Consider the following 26,945-nt stretch of genomic DNA (forward strand, 5'->3'; position numbering starts at 1 on the left):
TATCTTTAAGGTCATGCGACTAGATCCATATAAATGTTGTAGGAACCGAAATATTATTGCTATTCTAATTTCCTGGTGGAACTAGCATACATCTACCAAATTTATTAAAATTAAAGTTGACTTCAAATAAATTAAAAGTATGTTTGCCTATGAGAAAATGACCTACAATCGAATTTAAATTTAACCTGAATTGCATGTCCTTAATTATTTCTGTGTGGTTAGTTACGGCGTTACTTTTTCTTGTCCCCCTTTTTTAATTAAGTTTTTTCCGCGACAAACTTGTGGTTTGATGTTATGACCAGGTCGAGAAGGCCTGCGTTCGCCGTGCCCCTTCATCCATCTTGCACTATCTGTCCCTTTGGATAAACCATAATTACTTCCTTGAACTGCAGCTTTTTTTTGCTCCGTTTCCCTATCTCTCTCGGCCTGTTTGTGTTTACTTCAGAAGGCAGAAAGAAAACAAAAACCATTGAGCGGAAGTCCGAGATTGCCATAAGAGTGCTCTGGGTCCTATTGCTTCCGCTTTTCCTCATTTCCCCATTTTCCAGCTACGCCACTTGGCCAAAAAACAAACTTGTTGGATGAATATTAATTAAATGAGCCTAAGGACTGCCCATAAATGCATTTGCAGTGCGCATTTAGCATTTAGTACTTAGCATTACTGCGCTGCTGCATTTGTTGTTAATTAATTTCCTAGAAAAATACCAGAAGGGTTGCGAGGCTGAATGAAATTATGAGAAACTTGATACACTAGGCAGTAACGCAAAAGAAAGGTGTCACACCAACGCATCATTCTAGTTGCTCCTTTTGTATGAGTGTGTGTGAGTGTGAGGGTGTGTGTGTGAGTGTGTGTATGTGCGTGTGGGCGGGTCACCCACCAACCACCAGCGCCTCTTTTCTGTGAAAAGAGCAACAGTGTTGTCACTTTTTTGCTGCCACTCTTTGTTGTTGCTGCTGCTGTTGCGCCTTCTACTACTTTTGTGTGACGCCTACGCTGCTAGCTGCCAGCTTGTTGTTGTTCTTGTTGTGTTTTATAGGTGTCACCTTTCGGAAATAATCATATATGTGTCAGCGGGGCAGGGGGCGTGGCGTGGCGGTGTTGGGTCGAGTGGGCGGTTTTGGCAGCACTTCGCTTCGTTTGCTTTAGCTTTTCTAGTTTTTTGCCTTACACATATGCATATATGTACACTTGGTATCCTCCAGCTGCTCCTTCTTTTCCTAGCTATCTATTTTTTTCTACTCGCATAAAGCACTCACACGCACACAGACACACAGATACACAATGCAGGAACGTAAAAAATAGTAGTAGCTGCCCGAGCGCATTTGGTTTTTCGTACGCTCTGGTTTTTACGCTCTAATTACGACTCCTACGACACCAGCACCCCCCTTTGCACCTGTAATCCACCACCCAACCCCCACCCAGCACCTTTTTGCACCTGATGTGCAATTGCCATGGCGGCGCTGTCTAAACAAGGCTCACTTGCTACTCCTGCTCTTCAGCCCGGCCCCACCAACGCCCCTCGATGCTTTCAATTTGCAATGGCTGCTGTCATTTCAGCTCAATAGCAACTCACTGCCGTCCCACTCCAGCCACGCCACGCCCACCCTTTTGATGCCGCCCCCGCGCACCACGCCCACCAATCCCGCCGCTTGCACGGTTTTAAAGTCTTGTTTGCTTTTAATTTTTTATAAACATTTTTGAGCCGCAAAAAACAGCTCGTAACGAACGAACGAGTGTTCAAAGGCTCACAAATATAAATCAAAAATAGTTGTTTTCGGTAGCAAAGAATATGAAATAATTCATAGGTATTCATATTCGGCACGCACCTACAAAACACTACCAAGTTCTTTTAAATACAAGGGTTTTTCAAACGTGAAAGTGAATTAAAGAATTGTAAACCTAGTCATATCCACGAAAAACTCTTCAAATGCCTGAAAAAAAACAATTTAAATTTATTCACACATTCAATGCTTTATTTATAACCCACAGGGCTTTAAAGGGCATTTCTAATGAAAGTTAATTGAATTGCCTTTAAATCTTTAGCAGCACATCGTTTCAACCTATGTGACCCACATCAGTAATGGAAGCTTTTATGCCTTTAAACTCACTTTTCACGCAGTCACATTTTTAAAATACCTTAACCGCAGTTTTTATTGCGGCCAAATGATTTTGTTGCGGGTGCCATCGATTTTAAATGATTGCACTAATTAAATGATGCAACAGTCGTGAATGGGCGAGCGTAATGCATTTTCAGTGCAGTCGTTGTGTGTGTGGCAGAAAATATTTTAATTGCGCTTTATGAAAACATTTAGTAAATGAAAATTGTTTTTCTTGACCGCTCAGCCGGAAAGTAGGCAATCATTTCATTTGTTCCGCCAGCATTGAAGATTTAAATTCCTTCTGCGAAAATTACTCCGCCAGTTGCACAAGCAACTAAACAGATACAGATACAGATACATTTACAGTTACAGATACAGATACACACTCGAGGGAAGACCCAAAGTGTGCAATTAATTTTACAATTAATAAATTGAGACTCAACCGCACTCACATGCATCCCATAAATATACTTGTATATATCTCCATATATACATATATCTTTTACTTGACTTCCTGCTGGCTGGCGTGTCCATAACTCGAAGATTTGTAAACCGAAATTATAATGAAATGCATATTTAGTTAATTTAAACTTACACCGAAAACTTTACTTAATTAGACCAACTTAAAGCCACACAAAATGAGAAGAAACTTCGATGAGCAGCGGGGTGGAGAGGAGTAAACAATGTGGCCCCCCATTTTCCGCCAGAAACACCCATTTTCCACTCGTATTGTGAATTTTTTGGGTTTTTTTCTTACTTTTCTGGCTCTGCTTTCTCTTCAATATTTTTTAATGAATCCATAAAGTTTATAATTACCATAAAATTTACTTGTTCGGTACGTTTTTGTCCTGAGGTTTCTTCATCATGGGGGGAGAAAAAAACTTTAGTTTGACCTGGCACACACACACACGCAAAGGCATTATATACGTATAGAGTGAGAGGGTGTTGGTGATTGTGGGTGGGCGTGGCATTTCATAAACTAATGCCAAAATGGTAAAAATTTATGGCAAGAAATATGAGAAACGGGTTGAGCGCCAAAGTCCGGCATAAAAGGCACACATGTGTGGGTGTGTGTGTGGTCCAGCTTTGTTTTTGGCCAAACGTGCGAATATTTTTGCAACTTTTGGTTCAAAGTTACACAGGAAATGGGCCTGGCATATGGTTGCCACCGTGGCCAGAAGGACACGGAGACACGGGGACATTGGGACAGTAGAATAGGAGCGCCGGCCCTTAATCCCAGGATCCTGCGCTGCCCTCCGCCCCAAAACCTAACCCCAGTGCAGAATGCGTTTGCTTTGGTTTTTGATTTGTTTTTGTTGTTCGTGGGGCAGGAGGACGACGCCTCTGTTCGAACGAGCCTGCTGCATGCAGATGCGAAAATATGCTTTATGATGCCGCTGCCACAGTGGGCGTGGCTGTGGTCAGGGGCGGAAAATTCAATTCAATTGTCAACAGCAACCAGTGCCGAACACCAAGCACCGAACACCCAACACCCAGGCCAGCTCATCCTGTGGCCACAGAGCTAGGCGCCAGTTTAGAGGTTTGAGTTTGGGTGTATTCCGGGCTTAGCATCTTTTCTGTGGGCCAGGCCGGAACGGGAACAGGCCAGGCTCACCGCTCACCGCTCAACTGCAGCACTCACACGTTATATAATGTGGCATCATTTTGTGGTCAGCATTTATGCAGACCATATACAATTTTTCAGGCCTTTTGCTGACATGGCCGTGTCCGTGTCCGTGCTCGTGTCCGTGCTCGTGCCCGGCATCCTCTCGTTGCGGTTTATGTAGAGTGAACCCCGGCTCTGACTTTTGACTGCAATGGAGCAGCCATTTAATGCACAAGCCATGTCAGAAGTCATCGGAGCAGGTGGCTCAAAGGGTTGCGCCGTGCCATTGAACAACTCAATATCCTTTTGGACGCAGGCCTTGCATTTCCACCTCTGCCGCCCACTTTAATTGATTGTTATCATGGGTGGGGGGGAAAGTGGCGGGATGCGGAGTGTGGCAAGCAGCGTGGCAAGGACAGGGGCCATTAGCAGTGGCAAACAAAATACACTGATACCCGGGTCACGAGTCCTTTTGCCTCACTGCCGCCACATGATTATTATTTCAGTCCATTGTTTTTGGTTATTGTTGTACTAGTGGTTTTGCCATTTCAAGCATCTTTGGCTTGTCATGCGAGATACGTAGAACGTTGAGTACTGAATACTGAATACTGAATGCTGAGTCCTGAATGCTCAACGCTGACAACGGGGACACAATAACAATGGTAAAATGTATATTTTAATTGTACTCCCGAGTAAAAACATATATCAAACTAAAACACAGCTACAACTACAGCTACAGGACGAAAGCAAAATAGCAAAAACAATGCAAGAACCATGAACTCTCCAAACTCTAGACTCTCAAGCGGAAATGGCAGACCAGAGACAACAACAAGACTAGCAATAATAATAACAAGTACATCTAGCAATGGCAATGGCAGCTCCCGACCAGCTTCAGATTCAGTTGGCACACTGAGCGAAAAACTGACTGAGAATCTGCTTCTATTGAATAGTATTAGTCCCAGGCCAATTGTTTTGACATCTTTGTTTTTATACATACATGCCACAATTATTTTTATAAATGGATGTGTCAAAAATAATTTCCTTGGAGTATTTTAAATTGCAGCGATGAGGGAAAAATATAAATGTCAATCAGATAAATGTCATGTGCGTTATTTGATGATATTTGCAGATACTTTGATTTATTTTCCCCTAGTGTAGCTGCCTCACAAATGTGAGCTCTGGGCTGGCGGCATCATCTGGGGGAAGAGGCAGCCTCAAGTGGCGCTTAATGAAAGCGCAACAGACAACGGCAGGACCACAGGAACACGACCACACGACAACTGAGCGGGACTGGATTTGGAGGACAGGGGCAGGAACATGGACATGGACATGGCCGGGAGTGGTAGTGGGAGTGGGGGGACAAGCATAAGAGCTGGAGATACAGGACAACTAAATAGGCGAACCGCAAAAACTCATCGTCAAGGAGCGACAGATACGGCCAGGGAAAAGTGGGAAAATAGATGGGGAATCCAACTATGCAGCCATAATAAAATTCACGGGAATAGAGATGAAAGCAGTGAGCGAGCACAGTCGTCCGTAGGACCTCGAGCCGATGCCGCATCCGGGTCCGGATTGCCCCACCCGGCGTCCCCGGAAAGGAGGAGTCGCTCGAATTGCGGCTGGGGCTGTCACTTAGCGCGTGACATGTGTCAAAACAAGCGGCAACCGCAGCGAGACCGTGACCAGAGCCTCCGAGCCTGCTGCACAAGTGCATCGCCGGCTTCGTCCTGGGAGTGCTGTTAATATCCTTCCACAGCAGCGGTGAAATGGATTTGGGCGGTGGGAAGCCTCAAAATCTGGGCGTGGTGGCACTCAGTGTGGGAGTTGCCGAAGCGGAAGCAGCCCAAAACCAAAAGGAGATTGACTTTAAATTAAGAACACATACCGCTGGAAATCTAAAGGGGTTTTTGCAACACAGCAGCGGAATTTCTAAGCCTAATGTTGTTAGTAGAAAACCCTAAAGTCACCGCATAAAAACAGCATTTAAAGCTCAGAAGTTAGGTTTCTGATTAAATCCACTTTGCCAGCGTTCCTTCCATGATACGGCAATAAATCTAGCTTACATATTTTATGCTTGGCATTGCTGTTTGTAATATCCTTAGAAGCTAAAATTGCTTCGTGGAACAGATAGCGTCGCGTGTTTGCCAAATATTTCCATTGCATGTGCAGAAGGCTTTTCTCTCTCGAATCCGACACCCAATGGAGTACAAACACCCTGGGAGCGAATCGCAGTTCAAGGATCGCCGGCGGGGAGTTATCGTTGCGTGATTTACACTCCCAATTGCATGGCAATTACAAGTCCATTAACATTGCCATTAACTCTTGGAGTGCCTCCTCCAACGAGCGCAGCAAGTGAGATGGAGTGCAGCACAATGGCTACAATGGCCAGAGCGATTAATGGTCAAGCAGGCGAGAGCTATTTATGGCCCAGGAAGAGCCCATATTACTTTGACAAGGACAAACTGTTGCCCGCCTCTGGAAAGTGTCCTCCAACCCGGCCATTCCCCCCCACTTGCACAGTTTTGTGTTGTAAATAATCACAAAACTCTCTCGGTCCCCGAGATTGTGTCCCACTGCCAGCCGCCCAACCGCCCAGCCTCCATCCGGTTTGTGTTTGTCAAATAAGCAGCTTTCCTCAAGTGCCAAGTGCCATTGACAGCAACCCGGCGAACTACTCCTTCGAGTAGGATGGTATCTCACCCCAAATCTCCTGCCACCGATATGTGTGTGTGTGCGGTCGCAGTGCAAAATGGGATTTTGGTTTGTTAATTAACCAACTTTATGCCTGCCGAATAGAGAGCGGAGCACACGACCAAGATGGCTTAGACCACAACTGGCAATCATTGGCCATCTTTAGTGGAATTGAATTAAGTGAGTTCACATACACACACTCTCATATCGATTTCCACCACAACGCACACCTTGTCATATCGGGCATACGTATGCGAAATACGTATGTGCAAATAAAATGCACAAAACTTTGATTTATTTCCACGTAAAACAAACATTGAAAAGGCTCAACGTCGCACTGTTCAAATACACACAGATGGTAGAGCTGTACTGTCGCTGTAGCTACGTAATCCCAGGTAGGACCTCTCTCCGCCGCCTTGCCGCTCCATCCAACGATCCTTTCGTCCTTTTGGTTGCTGCCTGTTTATGTGTACACATTCATTAAAATGTCGAACATCGAAAGTGCCTATTCAGGTTGTTGCCACGCCCACGGCACACGCACACACACACATACTTGCATTTGCATTGGCAACCTGCAACTGCAACGCAAAAGCAGCAACAACAACACACAACTGAATCTGCATCTGCATCTGCAAATAATTGTCAGCTTACTGACTCGCATTCAACGCAGCAACAACGGCAACCAAAATGAAACAATCACGTGCTCCGTGAGATCTATGCAAGCGTGCTATAAATGCACGTGAAAGTGGGATCCAAAGTGGGGATTTCAAATGCTGAATTCTGGTTGCACCACCGAAAAAAGGGCGCAGGGCGGGCGGCAGCTGCGGCGGAAGTCAAACGGTATTTGTAATGAAAACAGGGGCATGTATATGCAGCTCCCGTTTGCTCCCCTTCGAAAAAGAGGTGAATTTTTTTCTTCCTTGCAGTTTTGGTGCATTGCCAACGCACTTCAGTATCAGGGACAGCAGGCCAGAGCAGCCGAGAGATATTTGAATTGCGCAGGGGTAGGGGCAGGGTGCGATGCGAAAGCTGCACATGACGCGTGATTTATGTATTTTCGTCAAATGGCAGCCACCGCAGCGGCAGCAGCAGCAGCAGCAGCAGCAGTGGCAGCAGTGGCAGTGGGACAAAGCTGCCATGAAATGCTAATGATGCCATGACTCGAATGCTTTCATAACCCACCAACGACTGTCGCACACAACCGAACACACACACATGCTTAAACACCACATACATATGTATATGGCAGTGCCCTGCCTCCTTATATGCATATGCCAGCACTAACCCGGTTTTATGTCCTTTCGCACCGCAGGATCACAAGCTGAAGCACATGGCCGAGCTGCAGCAATCAGTTGTCACCGATCAGGAGACGCGTCATCAGATCCAGACGCAGATACTGCAGTGGGAGGAGAATCTGGAGCGGCTCCACTGCGAGCAGTTCCGGCTGCGCTGCTACATGGCCTCGCTGCAAAGTGGCGAGCTGCCCAATCCGAAGGTGAGTTATGGCCCCAAAAAGCGACCACTGCCATCGACCAGTGCCCCCAAAATTCAACCTGTCAGAGAGATAAGTCAAATGCAATTAATGGCGGAAGCACTGCCGTCTGGCGGCTTTATAATTCATCCAGAACGAGCACACTAGTTGGGGCAAAAAGCATTGCCTACATTTCGGGGCTGCTATGGAGGGTGCGCCGCGTTGGACGCCATTTAAATGCATTTATTGAAAAGTAATGGTAATTTAAACAGCCCAGTAAATATGTACATACTTTAATGTAATGTATTTCTTTTATTAAAACACAATGGGAAATGCCTTGAATAAGTCGCAGTAATTTTAGATCGCAATTCCTCTTTTTGAGCCATAGCTGAGAATACAATAAACATGATGAAGGACTTAATCACTGCTCAATGGCTGAACAATTCCGCCCCAAAAGCCACCAGAAGGCTTAATTTAACCACGCTTCACAGAAACATCAAAAGCAGATTCACAACCTGGTCGAGAGCTTAAAACCGGGACAATGGCATCGGCCCAAATCCCTCTAACAACAATTTACCCCGAAACCCGTTTACAATTCCGTTTAAAACCCTTTACGGGTTCGAGTAGTCTATAATTACCTCTACCTATTTTCACAATGGATGGGGCAAGCCAATTCAATGGTACGCTTTTGGAAAATCAAAACCCAAACATGCACAATTAATCTCCATAACAAAAGTTTAAGCGTCTTAAATGAGCTTAAAGGCTACCTTCCGTGGCGCCAACTGTTGGCAACCTTAGAAGGATTTGCCAGCGCCGACTGACTGACTGACTGACTGAAGAAAGGGTTGAAAGTTGATTGCGCTTTTAATGGCAGGCTGGAGCTTGGGTGGCAAATGGGGTTCCAGGTGCTGTGAGGTAAGTGCAGTTGTGTGCCTGAAAAGCAACATTATTTATTATTAATAACCGCAAAATGCAAACAACTTCAGCACCTGTGAAGAGAACAACTTCAGTCGACTGCAGAATGCCAAAGGCTTATTTGCATAGGTGTACGAGTGTGCGAGCGTGTGTGCCTTGCCTGCTTTTTTAATGCTCTTTGAGGGGATCGTAAATATAACGAAATTAGTTGAGGGGCACTGGCGGCACAACTCTCTATATGCCAAAAATAACTTGTATTCACATTTCATTTTCAAACTCTTCGCATTCGTCACTTATTCAACAGTCGCTGCTAACTCACGTGTCGCGCCCCACGAAGAACACGCTGAACAAGCTGGGCGTATTCACGGTCTCCTCGTTCCACGCCTTCATCTGCGCCCGCTCGCCCTCGCTGCTCAACAATCTCCTCGCCGGACGCGGTGCCACCAAGCGGCGACCGCCGATGCTGTCGCGGTCCAACAGCGGCTCCAGCCGTCGCTCCATGCAGGTGAGTCCAATCTACAGGTTAACACTGGCAAAAAAGTTGCCCAACAGCTGTTAAATGTTACATTGCTGCTTGGCAATAAATCATTTACTTTTTAAGCAAATATTCCATAATATGCCCTAAATTTGTGCAAAATAACATTTAACAAAAACTTGCCTGAGCTTAGGCTTACTTTTTGATGAGTGTATGTATGTATATAAACCTTTATGTGTGTTCACGTTCGTGCGCCGCATCAATGTGTGTGTGCATTTGTTAGTGGCCACGGGGCGTATGGGTAATAAAATTATTTCAATTTTAAACGCATTTACGGCGCAGCTCGTGACTGTTTGTGAGTTTATGGCTTGTTCTCTCTTAATGTGCGTCCGTTTTCGTGTGTGCGTGTGAGTGTGTGTGTATGTGTGCGAGTAATTGAATTTTTATTTAAGGCAACGGAAACGGCATTAAAAGCTAAATTGAGCGCTAATGCTTAAATGGATGGCCACCAAAAAATATGTCGTCCGGCCACGCCCCTGTCCATTAAACCTAGCTGTTTTTGTGTATTTTAGCTTTTATAATTTGCATTTAATGGCCATCAAAAATTACAAAAAGAATAATGAAATTTATGATGGGTCTCCCTGGTCTCTCACTCTTTCTGTTTTTCTGTTTTTGTTCCCTCGCCGAAAGGCAGAAGAAAAGCCGCGGCAAAGTGAAAAAAAAATGCGAACCCAAGATGACTTGGCAAAGAAAATATTTGCATATTTTAAGTGAATAATGCAGGAGTCCATTTCAAATGGTGATCAGATGCCGCCCCCAACCCTGCTAATGACCTCAACACAATCAAATCTAAATCAAGTCGAGAAGTGGTCCGTTCGCAGAACAAGCAGAGGGAGCAGTTTAAATTCGAGCAAATAGCTTGCAGGCCTTATGCTGTGTGCTGTATTATATAATAAACCACAATGTCGACTGTCGAGTCGATTAGCTGGAGCAGAACTCACTTGTGCCGTTTGTTAAGCCTCAATTAGTATAACCAATTTGTGCATATCTCGTGTTTGTAATGAAATTCATTTCATAAATTCAATTTATTTCGATTACTGACAAAATAATCTTGTGCACAACCCGGCTTTCGTGGGTTTCACTCTCGGCTTCGCTCTGCCCGGCATACACTTCATTTCCAATTAAATTTGCCAACGCTGCACAATTGCCTTCCCCCCCCCCCCCCCCCCCCCCCCCCACCCCCCCCCCCCCCCCCCCCCCCCCCCCCCCCCCCGCATTTCACCTTCTATCAGTAGTCACGCTGCCACTCGGATATGAGAAAAAAAAAGATGGGAAAATGCATTCACATTCGCATGACCATGGAAAAACAAATGAAATGAAATAACATAAATGAGAGGCCCAGTGGGCTGTTGCTGTTGTAAATGCCCTGCAAATTCAATGAATTTGAAAAATGTGCATTTGATTTGGTTCATACTTGTATATAGTTTACCCCGGCAACCAAACTATATCTCTACCGTCGTTCAGCTGCATTTCACTTGGCCATTTTTCGAACATGTCAACTGCAATGCAGCTGAATTTGCAGCTGCAATTCACAAATGGCAAATAAAATTAAAGCTTTCCAAAGCAAATTATCAACGCCACTACGAGGCCAGTTATACGGCAACCGAAATAGCCAACTCGCAAACGTTGAAATACACTGGCTAAAATTTAATTAAGCTGTCCATCGACAACGGGTAGAAGGCTGAAATTTTCCTGGCCTTAAGGGGGCTCAGTCAGGAACAATCAAAAGTTAATTAGTCAGTAGAGTTAAGTGTGCGAGAGGCGTTCGTGCAGAATTAATCGTCTTTCAGGGCTCCAATCCTCCGCAACAGTGCAAATCTGATGACAATTGGTGCTCGAATTCAGGAACAGATAGATTAACAATTTGCCATGCTCACAATTGAAATCATAAAATTGGTTTTTAAGCATATTTGACATTGTCAGTCTTCAATCGGTTTACCCAACAATAAACAATGTATGCCATACAATTTTATAGCTAACATGCCATTTCTTAGCTCCTGGCCCAATCTTGCTATGAAATGAAAACAGAATTTTACGTATATTCATATACATATATCCATGAATATAAAGTCGACATATTTGACTGGGCAATAATGATCCCGTAATCGATACGCAAAACTGTTATGCAATGCAAATGCGAATGGGCGGTTCCTCGTCATTTCTTGTAGCTGGTATCCAAGTGAGAAGCAGCCTCTTCCAACTGCCAAACTAATTCAATTGTCCTGCGTGTATGGGGGGGTGTATTACCTGGACCAGGACCTCGTGCAGTGGATGAACTGCTGCTGCCAACTTGAGCGAACCCATTGCCAATGGCAGCCAATACAAATGCAATTTCCAGTAGCCGACAACTGGCAGCTGGGCCACCTGATTCGTTTACAGTTGCAGTTGGGTAGCGGCAGGGCCAGCAGGACGAAAAGGATGTAGCGGATGCAGAGATGCAGCAGCAGGAAGCCTCATCACGGAGTTAACATTGGATGACGATGACGTTGTGGAAACGGTTAAGCATTTTAACTGAGTTTTCTTCAAACTCAACTCGATTCGGCAGCGGATCCCGCCTGCAGTTCCAGATCCGCGACTGCTCCTGCTACTACACTGTGCGAAAACATTGCGGATTGAATGTGGTCTTCACTTTTATGACATGTAACTGGGAATGCACAAACGTGAAAATATTGCAAGCTGACATTTGCCACATAAAGGTTCGACTTTTTGTGAATTATGTGGAATTTGGACAGATTTTTTCTGAGTGGGTTCTTCTGAGTGGTGCCTGAGCCACTGGCAGCGACATTTTTCATTACATTTCAGAGGGTCGAGGGGCTTCGACTGCGGGTACCAATGTGTGTGTTTGCTATTTTTCAATTTTCACTTCCGTGTGGCCATATTCAAGAATGCGCCGGCTATGGATGGATTGAGGGTATGGGCGCTATATATATGTATCTGTATCTGTATCCGTGAGTGTATCTGTGTGCGGGCCTCGCAAATGTCTGGGCCTGACTGCTTAATGACATTGTACGTGCATGTGTGTGTATATGTCTGTTTATCCAATCGAATTTTCTGCCTTTTTCCAGATGAATTCACGTGACGAACCGGAAAAAACTTTCAAAGTTGCAATGCCCGACAATGCTTACTCGACAGTTTATCTACGTGATGCCATGTCTGTGGAGGAATTCCTCGCCAGCGCCTGCGCCCGTCGCAACCTCAATCCCATGGAGCACTTTGTGCGCGTCAAGAAGCGACGTGACATGGAGGATCACAATTACTTTGTGCCGCATCGCAACGATCTGATTGAAAATTATGTAAGTACATAATCACAGCCAGAATGTGAATATGCCACCTGCCTCCAGTTGCGCATGTAATTCCATGGAGTTTCCTCTCCGGCTGATGGCCCCATCCAACTCCAAGTTCAATTCAACTTATCGAATTTAACTTGGAAATTGCATGTGGAGCCGTGCAAATGGAATTTGGAAACGTGGCTAGGGTGGAATTTTCAAGGAGATGACTTGGAATTACGCGTTTGCCCTTTAAATCAGATAAATCACATATCAGCTTTGGCAGCCTTGCTCTTTGTTATTTGCAGTAAAATTATTAAATTCATATCGATACTGTATCACAAAGTGAGTTCTTGTTATTTTTGGAAAACGCTGCTCAGCGCACTCAAATTTTAACCCATTTTGCCCTTCCCTGCTACACATCACAAAATTCAAGAGGCTTATCTCGAAATGTGATATCTTTAAATTAATTTTAGGTATAATAAAGCTATTCCTTTTACGCATCCCAAGGCTGGCTGTGCAAATAGGATTAAAAAAGATTAACTTTAAATTGAAAGTGGACCAGAGTGGTGTGCATTTTATGTATGCCCTGCTTAGAGTTCACTTAAAAAAGAAAAGCCCTTTCAAAGTACCTTTTTTCACACCGCATAGTGTTGGGAGTTTAGGTTGCTGGATAAATTCATTCATTCCTGCTAAAAGCTACTGGCAACAAAGTAGCCAATTTCACAATTAGCCCAGCTCCACACCCACTACGCCCATTACTCTTCGATTTCCAAAAACATAATGCCATAAATTATGAACTTTCCCGTTGGCCATTTCCCTTTTCCCCTTCAGTTGGCACACGATTACTCTAGGTGAGACTTTAGCCAGCTGCCAAGTCAGCCGCTAGCTGAAAACTTTCGAGCTTCTGCCTCCGCCGACCCCTGCAATCCGAAATCTGAACTTCGACCTCAACAACAAGCTAGTAAATATTTGGCCCAGCCAGGCCAATTGCCAAATGGCAAAAATGTGCAACTGCAACTGCAAATGGAGTTGGAATGAGAATGTGAGTGGGCAGGCGTTTGGCTTTGGTGGGCTTGATAAAAAGTTCGTTTCGCCATTGGCAGTTCAATAAATTTCGACAACAACTTGAGCAACTCCCAGTAACTCCACTCAATCAATTTGTGCCCCTGCCCCTGCCCCAAAATGATTGCTTGCGAAACTCGGCTAATTTGGCACTTAGCTAGCGCACTCAAACTCACTTCCCATTGATGTGTCCTTCCACAAAATTCCACAGAGATTTTAAAGTTGCATATATAAAACCAAACACGATTAAACAATAGATCATGTACATTTTACAAATGTACTTTTTAATCTAGTCGCATTGCTAAAATATTAATTAACTGGAAAACATAAATTCCCCACAGCTACATAATCACGAGTTCGTGGAGGTCTGCATGAAGATCCTGTACCAGGTGGAGCTGCAGCGCACGACTCTGGAGCAGATGTGGGGCTTCTCCGTGGAGGCTGAGCTGATCGAGAATGCGGAACGCCAGGATGAACTGTGCTGCTACGTGAGTCGCGTGGAGGACAAGAGTGTGGCCATGCACAATGGTGAGTACAAAAGAAGAGGACGAGTTCTTTGCCTTTGAGTTCATCATCCAGGCGACATGACAGGACGAAAATGGGTTTTGACACAAATCGCATTCAGGCGATGAAATCGTGCATTTAATTTATGCCATTGAGGTGACGCAGCGGTACGCAAGGAAATGAAATAGAGTCTTTGTCTTCGTCTCCAAGGATTGGTGGCTCCATTCTCCAGTCCACAGTCACCAGGCACCAGCCTACGGCATCCAGTCCACTTTACTCTACTACTCAACTGGCGCCCCGAGCGAAACAATGTGGCCCAATGTTGCCGAGCTAAATTATAAAGTGCCCAGGTAGTGGCCCCTGCCTTTTCCGCCTGCTCTTTTCTGTACATCCATGCTGCTGCTTTTATATTTAATGCTTTTCACTTTTATGTCATAAAAAAGAAACGAGAAAAAGTGAAGAGCACAAGACGAAACTTGAGCAAACTCACTTTGGTCTACAAGGGAGACCGAGTCGAGTCAAGTGGAGTTTGAGCCCGAAAAGAAAGAGGAGCAGAGGAGCAGAGGAGCTGGGGGATCCTGTGGAGTGGGAGGAGCGGGAGGAGCTCCTCGGGGCGTGCAATGCGAAAAGTCAACTGTCAGCGCTTGTTCCACCTGGTGAATGGGTGGGTGGGCAGGTGGTGGTCGGACGACGACGATGATGGTGATGAGCAGCGCACTCGAAATGTTTGCCAGGTGTGGGCGACGGTTTACTTCTGCTGCGGCAACGGCGGCTTCCAGGTCCTTAAAGGGGTTTTCCTCGAGTGTTAGCCGTCTCAGCATCCAAGATCCCCACACCCCACAACGTCCTGTTGTTTTTCTATCACTTAAAATCAACTTAAGTTGGCATTTGCATTTGCCGGCAACGTCGACGACGACGATGACGACGACAACGCCATGGAGTCAAGTGGATGTAGTCGAAATGCCACTAGAACAGCGCCTTAAATTATGGAACTGACAGGCAGAGCCACCTTTGCCCGAACCCTTTGCGCTGCCTCCATACCCATTTCCCCCATTTGCAACCGCCAGGTGGGAAAACTGCAGTGCTGCACTTGGCAAAGTGATGAACCGAAAGAACATTTCATGCTGCAGTAACAGCAGAAAACTCATTAAGCACGTCGAGTGCGAGTGGCGCTCATTTGGTTGGTTTTTGAAGGCGACAACGAATCAAAAAATCCGTGAAACAATGCGCATGAAATTCCCCGGAAGGAGTGCCTCCGTACTAAAAAGAAAAAAAGCAAAAAAAGAAAACAAAACCAACCACAGGAGGGGGAAAAGTTGGACTGCAAGCCAAAACAGAAGAAAAACGGGAAGAGTAAAATAAAAGTGGGGGAAGAAGTTGTGCTAATGAGTTTTACGATTGAGCAAATGTTGCATTCGTTGGCAGGGAAATGCAGGAAGCCTTAGCTTAATTAAATTACGGCGAATTGGCACTGAAGTTGTTATAACATTGATCTTATTGCATTAGCCTGAGTTAATGGGTCAATTAGGTAACTTCCTTTTAAAAATAATTACCTGCAAATATAACGTATACGACACGTTGCTCATACTGAATATAAAGGCCATAAGCAGGGAGGACCATGATATCCAAATGATATACTGATACGAAGATACCTTCGTGGAAGGAATTAATCTATCAGTATCAAATGCCAATTTTATATACAAACTTAGTGCAGTAGCATACATATTCCGCCCGGTTTCATGGATTAAGCATAAGGATCAATACCATATATACCAATCTATGCTGATTGCGGGGCTTTGCCAGCATTTGGCCACAAATATTGCGTATACAATGTGTTGAGCTTTAAGTGCGGCTTTAAGCCCTCTACCGTCAGCGTTATCTGGCCAGCTTTCTGCGGGAATATCCCCCACTCATTGTAGTGGCGTGTGTATGCATAAATTAAGGACTCTGGACTCAGGACTCGCATTTACATTTGCAAAACGCAGAACGCAATAGGAAACTTTTTGCCCCCCGCCTCCTGCGCCCCTTTTTCGCCACTAAACGGAGATGATTGAAGGACCAGGAGCGCGAGCGGGAAAAGCGGGAAAAGCGGGGCACAATTGAATTTAATGGCTATTAGCATGTCGAAAGACGCCACTCTTAAGCAGCAACCGCAAAACAAAGCTCGGACAGGCTGGAAGACAGCATTTACGACCGAATTGCACAAAAGTTCGCAATTCCCCGCAATGAAGGGGAGCGTGCCAAACAAAAACAAATCCTGACCGCAGCTTTCAAATGCAAATGTGGCTGGGGAGCGGAAAATTCTGGCCACTTTTGCTGGGCTAATTGTAAAATCGTAACGAACTGCGAGGAAATGCGGTTGCCTGATGAAGATGCCAGCTTGGCGGAAAACTCAGGCAGTAATCTAGGAGGTTTTATTTGAGAAAAGATCTTAAATTCCCTGGTTTTGGCTAGCCATCCATTCCCCAACAGTTTTCAACTGCATCTTATTGCCGTCTTCATCTTGGGGGCACAAAGTTCGGCACTTTTGGAGTGGCGCAACTTTAGCGGCGAAACAAGCGTGGCAAAGCATTTGGCAAACATGGAATAACAATTTGCTCAGGCTCCGTCTCCCTTTGGGCCAGGCCAACTGGAAAACAGCAAGCGAACGTGTTGACAACGCATATGCCAGGCCTGGCCAAATCGGAGCCAAAAGGGAATAAAGGGCAGAGGGGAATGAGGCAGGCCAGCCACCGCAATGTAAATAAAATTTGTCTTTTTCCCAGAGCCAGAAATAATCCCCCGGATAAAGTACAGAATGACACTTGCATATTGGAGTATGTGCATTTTATATGGTAAATCGCATGTGCCATGCCTTGTCAGCATTAAGATGTAAAAATCCGTTTAAATTGTAACAAATGCATGGGGGACAAACTGCCTTCCGCCGGAGAAAAACCTAGGTGTAGTAAGGAACCCAGACGATGGTGTAACTATAGGTAAAATATTGCCACAAGGCGCGCTCCCAACACATACACGTATATCTGTCTATCTATCGAACTTTTGCCTTAAGAAAATGTTGCTCCTGCTGCACCAACAATGATAAGCGACACTGGTAGCTTGCAACTGCAGGCAACTGAATGCATGTCGTCGACAGGATGAAGGGGGCCGGGGTGGCCACAAAGGGGGTAAGACAGGTCGAGGCAGGCAACAAGGAATAACCAACATCATGGCTAGAATAAATGCTGGAGAAAACACACATGATAGACGAGTCATGCAGACAAAGTAGAAAATGCTAACGAACGCAGCGCAGATATAGATAGGTGCACGGAACGAAAAACTAAGCTCAATCAAACAATTGTCTAGAAATGATTTCAGAATCCAATGATCACAGATCTCTAGATCTAGATCTCTAGATCTTATAAAGAAATACATGAAATCTGAAATAACAACAAAATGGGATAAGGTTTTGCTCAGTGCACAGATGGCGCTGGGATAACGTGGCGTATGAACAATGCAAGAAACCACAATGCTCTTGTTGTTATTGTTTTACGAGCATTGAAGCTGCAGCAGCAGCAGTTGCAGTTGCAGATGCAGCAGGAGCAGCAGCACCAGCCGAAGACATTCCGCTTATCGTTTGTTACATAAAAGATGTCAGTGGTCCACAGGAGCCGCACAATTGTCAGACATTGATTCCACACCCATATAACATCCTTGATTGCTAGGCAGCATTAGAACCGCCCCCAAACAGAATATAGCCCATTGTCTAAGCTGAAGGGAATGGAATGGAACTTGGACGGGGAACTTGGACTGGGAAGTGGGAATGGGACTGAAAAATAACAATGACCGTGGCAAAAACTCAACCTACATAGATATGTGCAACAATATGTATAGACAGCATGTATAGTATAATATCCACGACTAACGCTCTTCCACCAATTGCAGGCATTATCAAAGGAGACGAAATAATGGTCATCAATGGCGCAATTGTGTCCGATCTAGATATGATGTACTTGGAGAGCGTCCTGCAGGAGGAACAATCGCTCAGCATGATGATGCGGTAAGTTATGACAGCCACAGAGCATCATTGTTCGTGTTTATGCCCTGCTTAACATCTGTTTCGATGTTTCGTTCGGACCTGAATGGCCCGGCGATAAAGTATACGCCGTGTGGCCGCTCCCCATGTGGGCGTGCACACGATGGCCATTGTTTAAATTTCAGTTACACGGATTAATTAACTATTTTAGTCACCCGACCAGGCCAGACTGTCAATTAGCTTTAGGGCGCCCTGTGACAGCGTAATGCAATATCTCGGCCATTGTTCCGCCATTGTTTGGACATTTTGTGTTCATTTCCCAGTTGATATGGCTCATAAAGTTGAAGGAATATCGCCCGACTGACACATTTCAGCTGATTTCGTTGCAACATTCCGGACGGAAACAAAATCTTCATTAATGTCCAGTGCCAGCTGGAAAACAAATTTTGTATGAAAACCAAAAACTGCAGCTGCTGATGCTTGTTAATTAAAAACATTTTGTGCTGAGCTTTCTAGCTCTGACATCACTCAACCAGCTGGCCACAAGCCACATCAAATTCACACACCCCAGAATGTCAACAATCGACAAGCTTTGCCAATTTTTGACGATGTTACACCATAAGAAGTTTTCCAGCCAAAAGGGCAAAATACAAAAAAAAAATGGGCAACCAAACCAATGGCAGAAATTGTTTCGCAACAAATCGGAAAAAAATGCAAAAAGAAAGTGGAGGGGAGAAAAAAAAAAGAAGAACTAGATGTTTGAACCGAAAAATGTTCCATGTACATTCTCGAACCATTTTCGCTTTATAGTTTTCCAGCAAAATCAACAACAAGTTCAAGCCGCAGCTGGTAAATGTGGCGTGTAGTGGTTGGTGGTGAGGGGGGCGAGAGGTGCTGGGTGAAAGAAAAACGTTTGGAAAGCGGGGAAAATTGTGGAGACAAGCCGTAACCCAAACACGTTGCCACTTCACGTTCTCTCGCTTGCCATGCAGTTAGAACGTGGTCGGTGGGCACCCTTGGTTCCGTTCCGTTGACCAGTCCGCCCAGCACCGCCCCATTTTCCGAACCACCCACCCCCCCTCCAATCTGCCAAAACACAGCCCCATCCACACTGCATCACCTTTTGGGCGGGCCGAACGGCATTTTGATAGCCTAATTAGCTTCTCTTTATGGCAAACGAAAACAGAAAAGCCTTTGTGCTAAGCGTTTGTAGAGCCAAATGCGCCCGTTTCTCCCTGTGCCTGTGCCGTGACCCCTGACCCCCAGTCAGCCAGCCAGCCAGTCAGCCGGTCGTCCATTCAAATTATGCACGTTGGAAGCATTTTCCGCATCTTTTGCTAATTTCGCGCACTGACACAGAAAAAGGTCACGGCAGTCCGCATTCGGTAGTCGGCAGTCGGCAGTCGGTAGTCCGGAATCCATTCCAGGTGTCGCTACACGTTCATTTGTTTGGATTTGTCGGGAGGGTCACAAACGGGAATTATGCAAATACCACACGGCACAAAATGGGTTTCTTAAATACTTGAATGCATTTTCCAGAAAGAGATGTATAAATATGTTAGCTTCACCTATGGTACTTGGCTTTAAACTAAATCCAACTTTAAACTTAATCAGTCGAGTTTGTGGCGTGTTAGAGCTGAAATCACATTTTAAAAATATTTTTTTCTTCTCACATAATTTACATCTTAATTAATACGGATGTCATGGGAATACGCACATGTGTGGGCTTAAGCATTAACATTTTTTCCCCTATCAAGTGGGTCAGCAATGATAATTATGCAAATACCTGGTTCACCGGCCCAAAAGTCTGCTCTTTTTCACCCATTGTCTTCTCACTCCGCAGGTCCTCGCGCACAGAGCCACCAGATCTAGTGGGGATCATGAGGGTTACGGACGATATGATTGACTCGCTGGTTTGTCCGCCGCCGCCCACAGATCCGCCGGTGATGAGCGAGGAGATGATAACTGGACTGATTGTTCCGGCCCCCGGTTGGAGTAAGTACCACCCAATTCCCAATTCCCAAATCCCAATGCCCAATTCCCGATTCCCGATTCGCAAAGGCCCAGTGGCCAATGCACCCATGCAAACCCGAAAGAATTCTTCTACGGGTAACCTCGAAATTGTTGTGTGCGAATTCGACCGTTTTTCAACATTTAAGCTGGAAAATCGTACGGGGGGCAGGCGTGCGGTTAAATGGGGCCGTGGGGCAAACCATAGGCAGCATTCATCAGCCACTCGTACAACAAAAGCATACTAATCACGGCTATGGTTGCAGCTCCGTGTCCGTATCCGTATGTACGGCTTGGGGTCCGGTTTTACGAGCCTTGACGTTGAGGTGCGTCGTCCCTATATTTCTGCCTCTCTTTATCCTTTATCCCTGAATACGTGCATGTATGCATGTGTGCGGGTGTGCGGGTGTGCGGGTGTGCGGGTGTGTGGGTGTGCGGGTGTGCGGGTGTGTGTGTGGCAGGAAACGAAAAAGCGCATTTCCGGGCGTGCATGCGAATTTGTAAAGTTCATTAAAGTAATTTATATTTCATTTTTTTTTGTTTTGTTGAGTTGAGTTGCATTAAATGCTGGCTCTAGACAACGGCTGGTGAGAGAGATGGCAACAGAGTTTGCGAAAGAGAGAGGCACTGAATGTGGGTGTACAACATGTACAACAACAATTACATCAATAAGTAAAGAGGGAACGAGAGGCGTGTGTACGTGTGTGTGTGTCGTTTTGCAACAAGCAACTACATAATTACAGGATTACAAACTGCAGCATACATTCGAGCGCTCACACACACGCGCACGCACACACACACGCTGCGCTGCACTCAAAAAGCCGAAGTGGCTAAGAACACAAAACAATTAAAGCCAACAAACGCAGCAGCGGCAAACAACAACAGCAACAACACATGCAACAACCACATCAACAGCGGCACACAAAATGAAACTTTTTTGTTGCGGCAAACAATTAAAAGGCACAGAACGAACACTAAAAAAAGAATTAAAATGAAAAATATAACAACAAAACAAAAATTGTAGCAGAAATTAAACGACTCTCTTTATACGAACGCATATGTGTGTGTCTGTATGTACATGTATTAATATTTATTTCTGCATTTTTATTATTTTTTTTTTTTTGTTGACACACATCCTGGTGGCTAAAAAAGTTTGCCAAAGAAGAAAGGCGTATTTAAAGGGACAATAAAAGCAGATAAAAGCGGAGTAACTGATTACAGGGAGTATTCCCACTTTTTTTTCCAAAGCCACCAATTTTCAATTAAGTTCGTGCTCCATAAAAAAAAAACAAATTCATTGATACCTTGGCTGCCATCATGCCAATTAGTTGTATTAAATTGCGAAAAGTTAAGCCAACCAAGATAGCCGGGCGAAAAAAAGAGTCGGATTTCCTTGAAAAAACTTCGCAAACATTCAAGGGATCATTAACCCCCAGGAAACTATGCAGGACTTGTGCCAAGTTGTTTAGTATCCTGGCACATAAAAAAAGAAAGCTAACAGGAAGAAAAACAAAAAAGTGGCCCAACTAGAGAGCTCCTCGAGCGTTTCCTGCTGCCATAAACAACGGCAAGTCTTACTTTATTTAAAGCCACTAAAACTGGCCAAGTTATTTGCCATCGACAAATTCGGCTTGGCACGTCCACGAGTTATTAGCTCAGGCTTCCGCCAGGACCCTAGAAAAGCCCTACAACCAGGAGTACGTGCAGTTCGCAAGAGGAGACTGCAAACTGAAATTTATAAGACGGCAATTTCCAATAACTACTTGCACACACACACGAACGCCGTGTGTGTGGTGTCAAATTTTTAGGGAAAACGCTCATAAAATTTGTTGCCAGCAAATTTGCATGCAGCAGGGCCAAGACAACAGGATAGTCGACACCAGGACACCAAGACATGATGCTTAAACGCTTCCCGGGTGCTGGCAAAACTACTTCTACATGCCACAAAAACCCACACAAGAGAAATATACCAAAGTACACTGTACTTTGCGGGCCGAACATTAAATGCATATAAACGAAATGTTTTATTTGATCTCTAAAGTTAACTTTTTAACATGTAATATTTTGAACTCACTTGCGCAAGGCCTCATACGTGTATGTTCATTTATGGATCTAAACTTTTGAACTCTGGAGACTGCGAACTTCGTTTATACGAACTTGTTGCCAGCCAACTCCATATTTAAAAATTTCATGCAACTTTTTGGCTGCTCAAAACAATAAATAGTATTTGCGGTCCAGCTGGTTCTTTGCTAAATCTTGTGCCAATAAACAGCCTGGAAGAAATTGCCGTTTCTATGTTTTAAGATTAAAAATTCCCAAAATAGTTGCGGTTTCTTTTTTGGGAAGTGCAAGTGGGTTTCTCTGTGAGTTGGCCTCATATGTATGGGCCATAAATTTTTTTCGGTTAAGAGCATGGTTCGCTCCGTCTCTTTCCCGCCGCCTGTGTCCTTCTCTTTCGGCCGTTAGTGTGTGAACGCTGTGGCAAACACATTGCAGCAATAATCATTACAGCTTGTTGTTGCTGCTGGCTCTTTTTTGTCGTTATTACTTTCGGCTTTGAGGCGGGGTAAAAAACGACGAGGCAGGGAGGCGGGGCGGGAAAGAAGGGTGAAGGCGTGCCATTTTCGCCAGTATTAAAATTCCTTCGTTCGCCTTTTTTTTACTGCACAAACATGGAATTTAAAATTAACAAGCAACAAATAACCGAAAAAACGAGCATTTAATCGATATTCTCCAGGCGCCTGTTAAACACACGTAACGTACACGTACAAACGTACAAAACGGCACACTCAACTAATTACGAGGCAGGCCAAAACTAATAATAATAAAAGTAGTAATAATACTTAATCACAACATTCGCTTATCTCCCCTGCAATTTTCAGATGGCACTAGCAAGGATTTGTACTCGCCGGAGGCGGAAAGCTCCCCGGCCACCTCCTTTGTGGATCCTGCCGCAATGGCCGCCCAGCTGGCGGTGGGCGGCGTGGGAGGCGTGGTCGTGGGCGGACTGGGCGTGGCCAAGCCAACGTCGCGTACGAGCAGCTTCGAGATTGAGAATCTGCTAAAGACCGCGGAGCAAGTAAGTGCAGTGCCCGAAAATCGTTGTTATGATCAGGAGGAAGGTGGAGGGAGGTTGGCGGCTGGAGGATGACCTCCTGAAGCTGGACAACTGGGAATGGGGACAACCAAACGCAAACACAACTCCCTACCTCCCTCCCTCCCTCTGTCTCTCTCTCCCCTCTCGTTTGTTCGACCCCCCATGACCCCCCATGCACGGCTCCAAAATCCCACCCCTTTTAGTATGTACGAGTATTTACCCCCAGCCTTGTCCCACAGGAACCTGCCACTTGGAAGGCAAATCAAATTGCTTTGAACTCGCAAAGCGGAAACGGAAACTATTAAAACGAGCGCCAAACACGACATTCAGTTGGGGGCGGGGCGGGGCGGGGTGCTGTTATGGGTGTGGGCGGACTATATGAATGGATTGTATACTGTAGTTGATGTGGCGTGGCTTTCGGAAGGCCGACTTCCTCCATTCCCCAATGAGCACTTGTGATTGAAATGTGCACAAATTGAAATTTGCACAAAAAGATGTGGCAAGAAACACTCGTAGCAGGAAGCGAGATCTCCGAGAGCTCTATGCCCCAGGGCGTGTCTCGACACATCTCAAGATGTCATGGCAAATTTGGCCTATTGGGTCGCCACTGCCGCCAAGAGGACGAGATCCTCCGACGCGGCGCCGCTTCCTTCTCCTCCAGGCAGCGAACAATAAACGTCACGGATAGCAATGTGCCAGGCATAAAAAAATCAAGGATATCTATATATATATATGCAGGACAACAGATATGCCTACAGAGAAAGAAAAAGTATTCAAGCGAGCATGCTAAAAATAATAACAAGTAGAATGAAACTATAATATGCAGCCGTATTTTAATTCAAAAGTCTGTACGCTATGAATATCCGATGACGAGTTAAGCACATTGAATATTATCCTAATATGCACCCTATCGTAATAGGTATTTTTTTCCAGTGGGTGGCCAGACGAAGGGGTTGAGACAGATAGAACAACAAGCAAAGATGCCACAGAATGCACTTTGTTTTCTGGATATGCTTTCCCCAAGTGTGCTCGAAACTGGCAGAAACCCACTTCATTTAATGATACTTGAACACTGTGACACACAAACACACTGAGGGGAGCCAAAGGAGGTTGAGGGCGAAGGGCTTTGTGGTGGCGGGTGGGGTGGTTGTTGTGTTATATAAGGAATCCTTTTAATTCAAGTTGACATTTCGCACAGGACGAAACGAAGAGGCCGGGCGCAAAATTCAAGACATTTTCAAATTTTTCATCTTTGGGCCAGGCCAGCGGCAACAATGTAGGTACTCAGCGCCAGAAGCTGCCGCAGATGTTGCCACTGTTGTTGCACCTGTTTCACCTGCTGTTGGACCACCACCCACCCACTTCATTTTTTTCCACCCCCTTGTCTGCCGTTTTGGCTTTTGGGTCGGCGTCGCTTATGCAAATCAGAAGCGCAGCTCAGCCCAGCATCAGAATGCAGAACAATAAAACAGTTAAAAGTAGACAAGAACAAGCTGCAACAGCCAAGGGAACCAAGGCTGAAAGAGAGGGGCATAGGGCTGAGGAAAGAGAGGGCACTAACAATACACAAAGTGCAACTGCATAAAAGTGAAACGTCTCCACAATGCCGGGCAACAACAGCGCCAAACAATGACAACTGCAATTGCAGCAGGTCAGAAAGAGACGGAATCGGGGCAAGGGAAAGAGATGGCGCTAAGGCCTAGTGATGGCAACGTGACAAACGGATTTTGCGGCAAGGTTTAAGATTCAGAGAAGGCTTACTAATAAATCTACGAAAAGCAAAGTTCCTTTGAAAAATTGCCCAAAAAATTAAGTGTCAGTCAAATTAAAGTTCTATACTTCTGCATCCATACTTATATGCGGTAGTTCTTAAAATGTAATCCTTTTTACCTCCAACTACTTTTTTTCTTTTTAGTTTTAACATGCAATATCCCTTGCTCTGCAAGTTCAAGACCTTCTTTGGGGTTAGAGTTCTGTTTGTTTAGGTATTTACAATGCAAATTCATTTGCCGCTCCTCTTGCTAAGTCAATTTATCAGGAATGCTCCATTTAACACTTTTTTTCTTATGCTGTGACAAAGACACAAGTAGGTGAAGCAGAAGAGCTAAGCAAATAGGAGAAATGTCTCTGAAGAATGTCTCTGCCGCCACTAAGTCTTAATGCAAAAGTAGGGGGGTTTTGTGGGGGTATCCCATATGATAGGGATGGGGCTAACACCATGTCTGTATGTATTTTGTGTATGTCAACCGTCAAGCGTCAACTGTCAGTGCCAAATGTGCTTGTAACCGCAAACACACAGAGAAAGGGCGAAGGTTGTGGGTGGCACGGCCACCAGATAGTTACTATCTCGGATGGAAGGGGGGTGGTGGGGCTTGAGATCGAGACCCACAAACACTTTGTCCGCAACACCAACAACGCGCGAACACCCTTGGAGGACAAAGAACAAAACACCAACAACTCGGACAAGGACGTGACAGTCATTTAGAACCGCAGCTGTCTCTGTGTCTCCTTAAAGTGGCCGCGGGCCTGCTGCCACGCCCAATAGCCAGTCCAAACCCCTTTGAATAACCCAACCATTTGACATCGCCCCCAGATCCAACCCCCCTGGTGTTATAAACTATCACTATTCTTGTCTATCTCTGTCATGGCTAACTTCATTTTTGTTTATTGTCATTTATTTGGTGTCTCCTTTTCACGCGCTCGCATCTCTTTTCGTTCTGTTCTACCTTTGGGTTTGTTCCTCCTCATCATGCAACAATCAACACAACACCAATATAACAACTCTACAACAACTCAACAACAACCACACAACACCACTGTTACAACAACTACAACTTGAACCTGACCTGTGAACCGTGTTAAGGTTACCGGATTTTGTCGTTCACCCCAGGAAACGCGGAAATCGAGCCCAACCGGCTCGGTCACCTCATCGGTGTCGACCACGGCATTAACACCATCACGCCAACTGACCGATGCGGAGAAGCTGCGCAAAGTCGTCATGGAGCTGGTGGACACGGAACGCACCTATGTGAAGGTAAGTGTACACAGCGAAAAAAAAAATGCATTACTGATTTTGAGCGTTCTTGCACACTTTTAGACAGCTTTGTTGGTGTTTTCAGATATTTGGAAATTTTATATTTATATTAATATTGCAAATACAAATAGGAATAGTCCGAAGTATTCTTTTGAGTTAAACATTTTCACATATGTATCTGCAAAAGCTTAAGAAAGTTGGAAGTTTCTACATTAATACGGGCTGTTTATCTCGATTATTATTTGGTTTTCATAATTGCTTCCCAGCATAATGAAATATTTCTAATCCTACTTGTAAAGCATTTTTGTTTGTTCAGTGTGCCCAGATCCAACTTAAATGCAAATCCCAGAATCGACCAACCGACCTGTGTTCATAAGGATGGAGCGGCAAAAAGTTCGCCTGCAATTAAAAATGCAAATTTTAATCCTTTAACTGTGTCGCTCGGCTTCCGTTTGGGATTCTCTATTTCTCTGCTTCTACTTCTGTTCCAATCGCAATCTCCTTGCCAGTGTTTGCTTTAAGCCAGCTTCAAGTTTGGTATTCGTTGGTCTGGGCTAGGAAGTATACAAATAATTATTATAATTTAGAAATTATGTAAAGCGCCGCTGCGGCAACGGCGAAGGCTCCGGGTCTTATCTG

The 26,945-nt window shown here is 45.0% G+C and overlaps 2 protein-coding genes across 5 annotated transcripts in view; both read left to right on the forward strand.

The window, feature by feature from the left end:
- Positions 1-26,945, forward strand: part of LOC6544675 (protein still life, isoforms C/SIF type 2) — a 51,296-nt gene that overhangs the window by 12,868 nt on the left and 11,483 nt on the right. For 3 of the 4 annotated variants that reach the window (XM_026976454.1, XM_026976455.1, XM_026976453.1), the window contains exons 5-12: positions 7,710-7,892; positions 9,088-9,288; positions 12,384-12,611; positions 13,991-14,177; positions 18,075-18,189; positions 20,009-20,160; positions 23,058-23,254; positions 26,136-26,306. In XM_026976454.1, coding sequence (XP_026832255.1) covers positions 7,710-7,892; positions 9,088-9,288; positions 12,384-12,611; positions 13,991-14,177; positions 18,075-18,189; positions 20,009-20,160; positions 23,058-23,254; positions 26,136-26,306 — 1,434 coding nt within the window. The remainder of the gene's footprint in view (positions 1-7,709; positions 7,893-9,087; positions 9,289-12,383; positions 12,612-13,990; positions 14,178-18,074; positions 18,190-20,008; positions 20,161-23,057; positions 23,255-26,135; positions 26,307-26,945) is intronic. The other variant, XM_026976456.1, reaches the window with a different exon arrangement.
- Positions 4,935-5,449, forward strand: LOC113563968. The gene is given in 3 exon segments (XM_026978072.1): positions 4,935-5,005; positions 5,007-5,037; positions 5,039-5,449. Coding segments are annotated over 3 exon segments (513 nt in total).

Source organism: Drosophila erecta, unplaced genomic scaffold, assembly GCF_003286155.1.
Source record: "Drosophila erecta strain 14021-0224.00,06,07 unplaced genomic scaffold, DereRS2 tig00000021-arrow-pilon, whole genome shotgun sequence".
NCBI classification, from domain to species: domain Eukaryota; kingdom Metazoa; phylum Arthropoda; class Insecta; order Diptera; family Drosophilidae; genus Drosophila; species Drosophila erecta.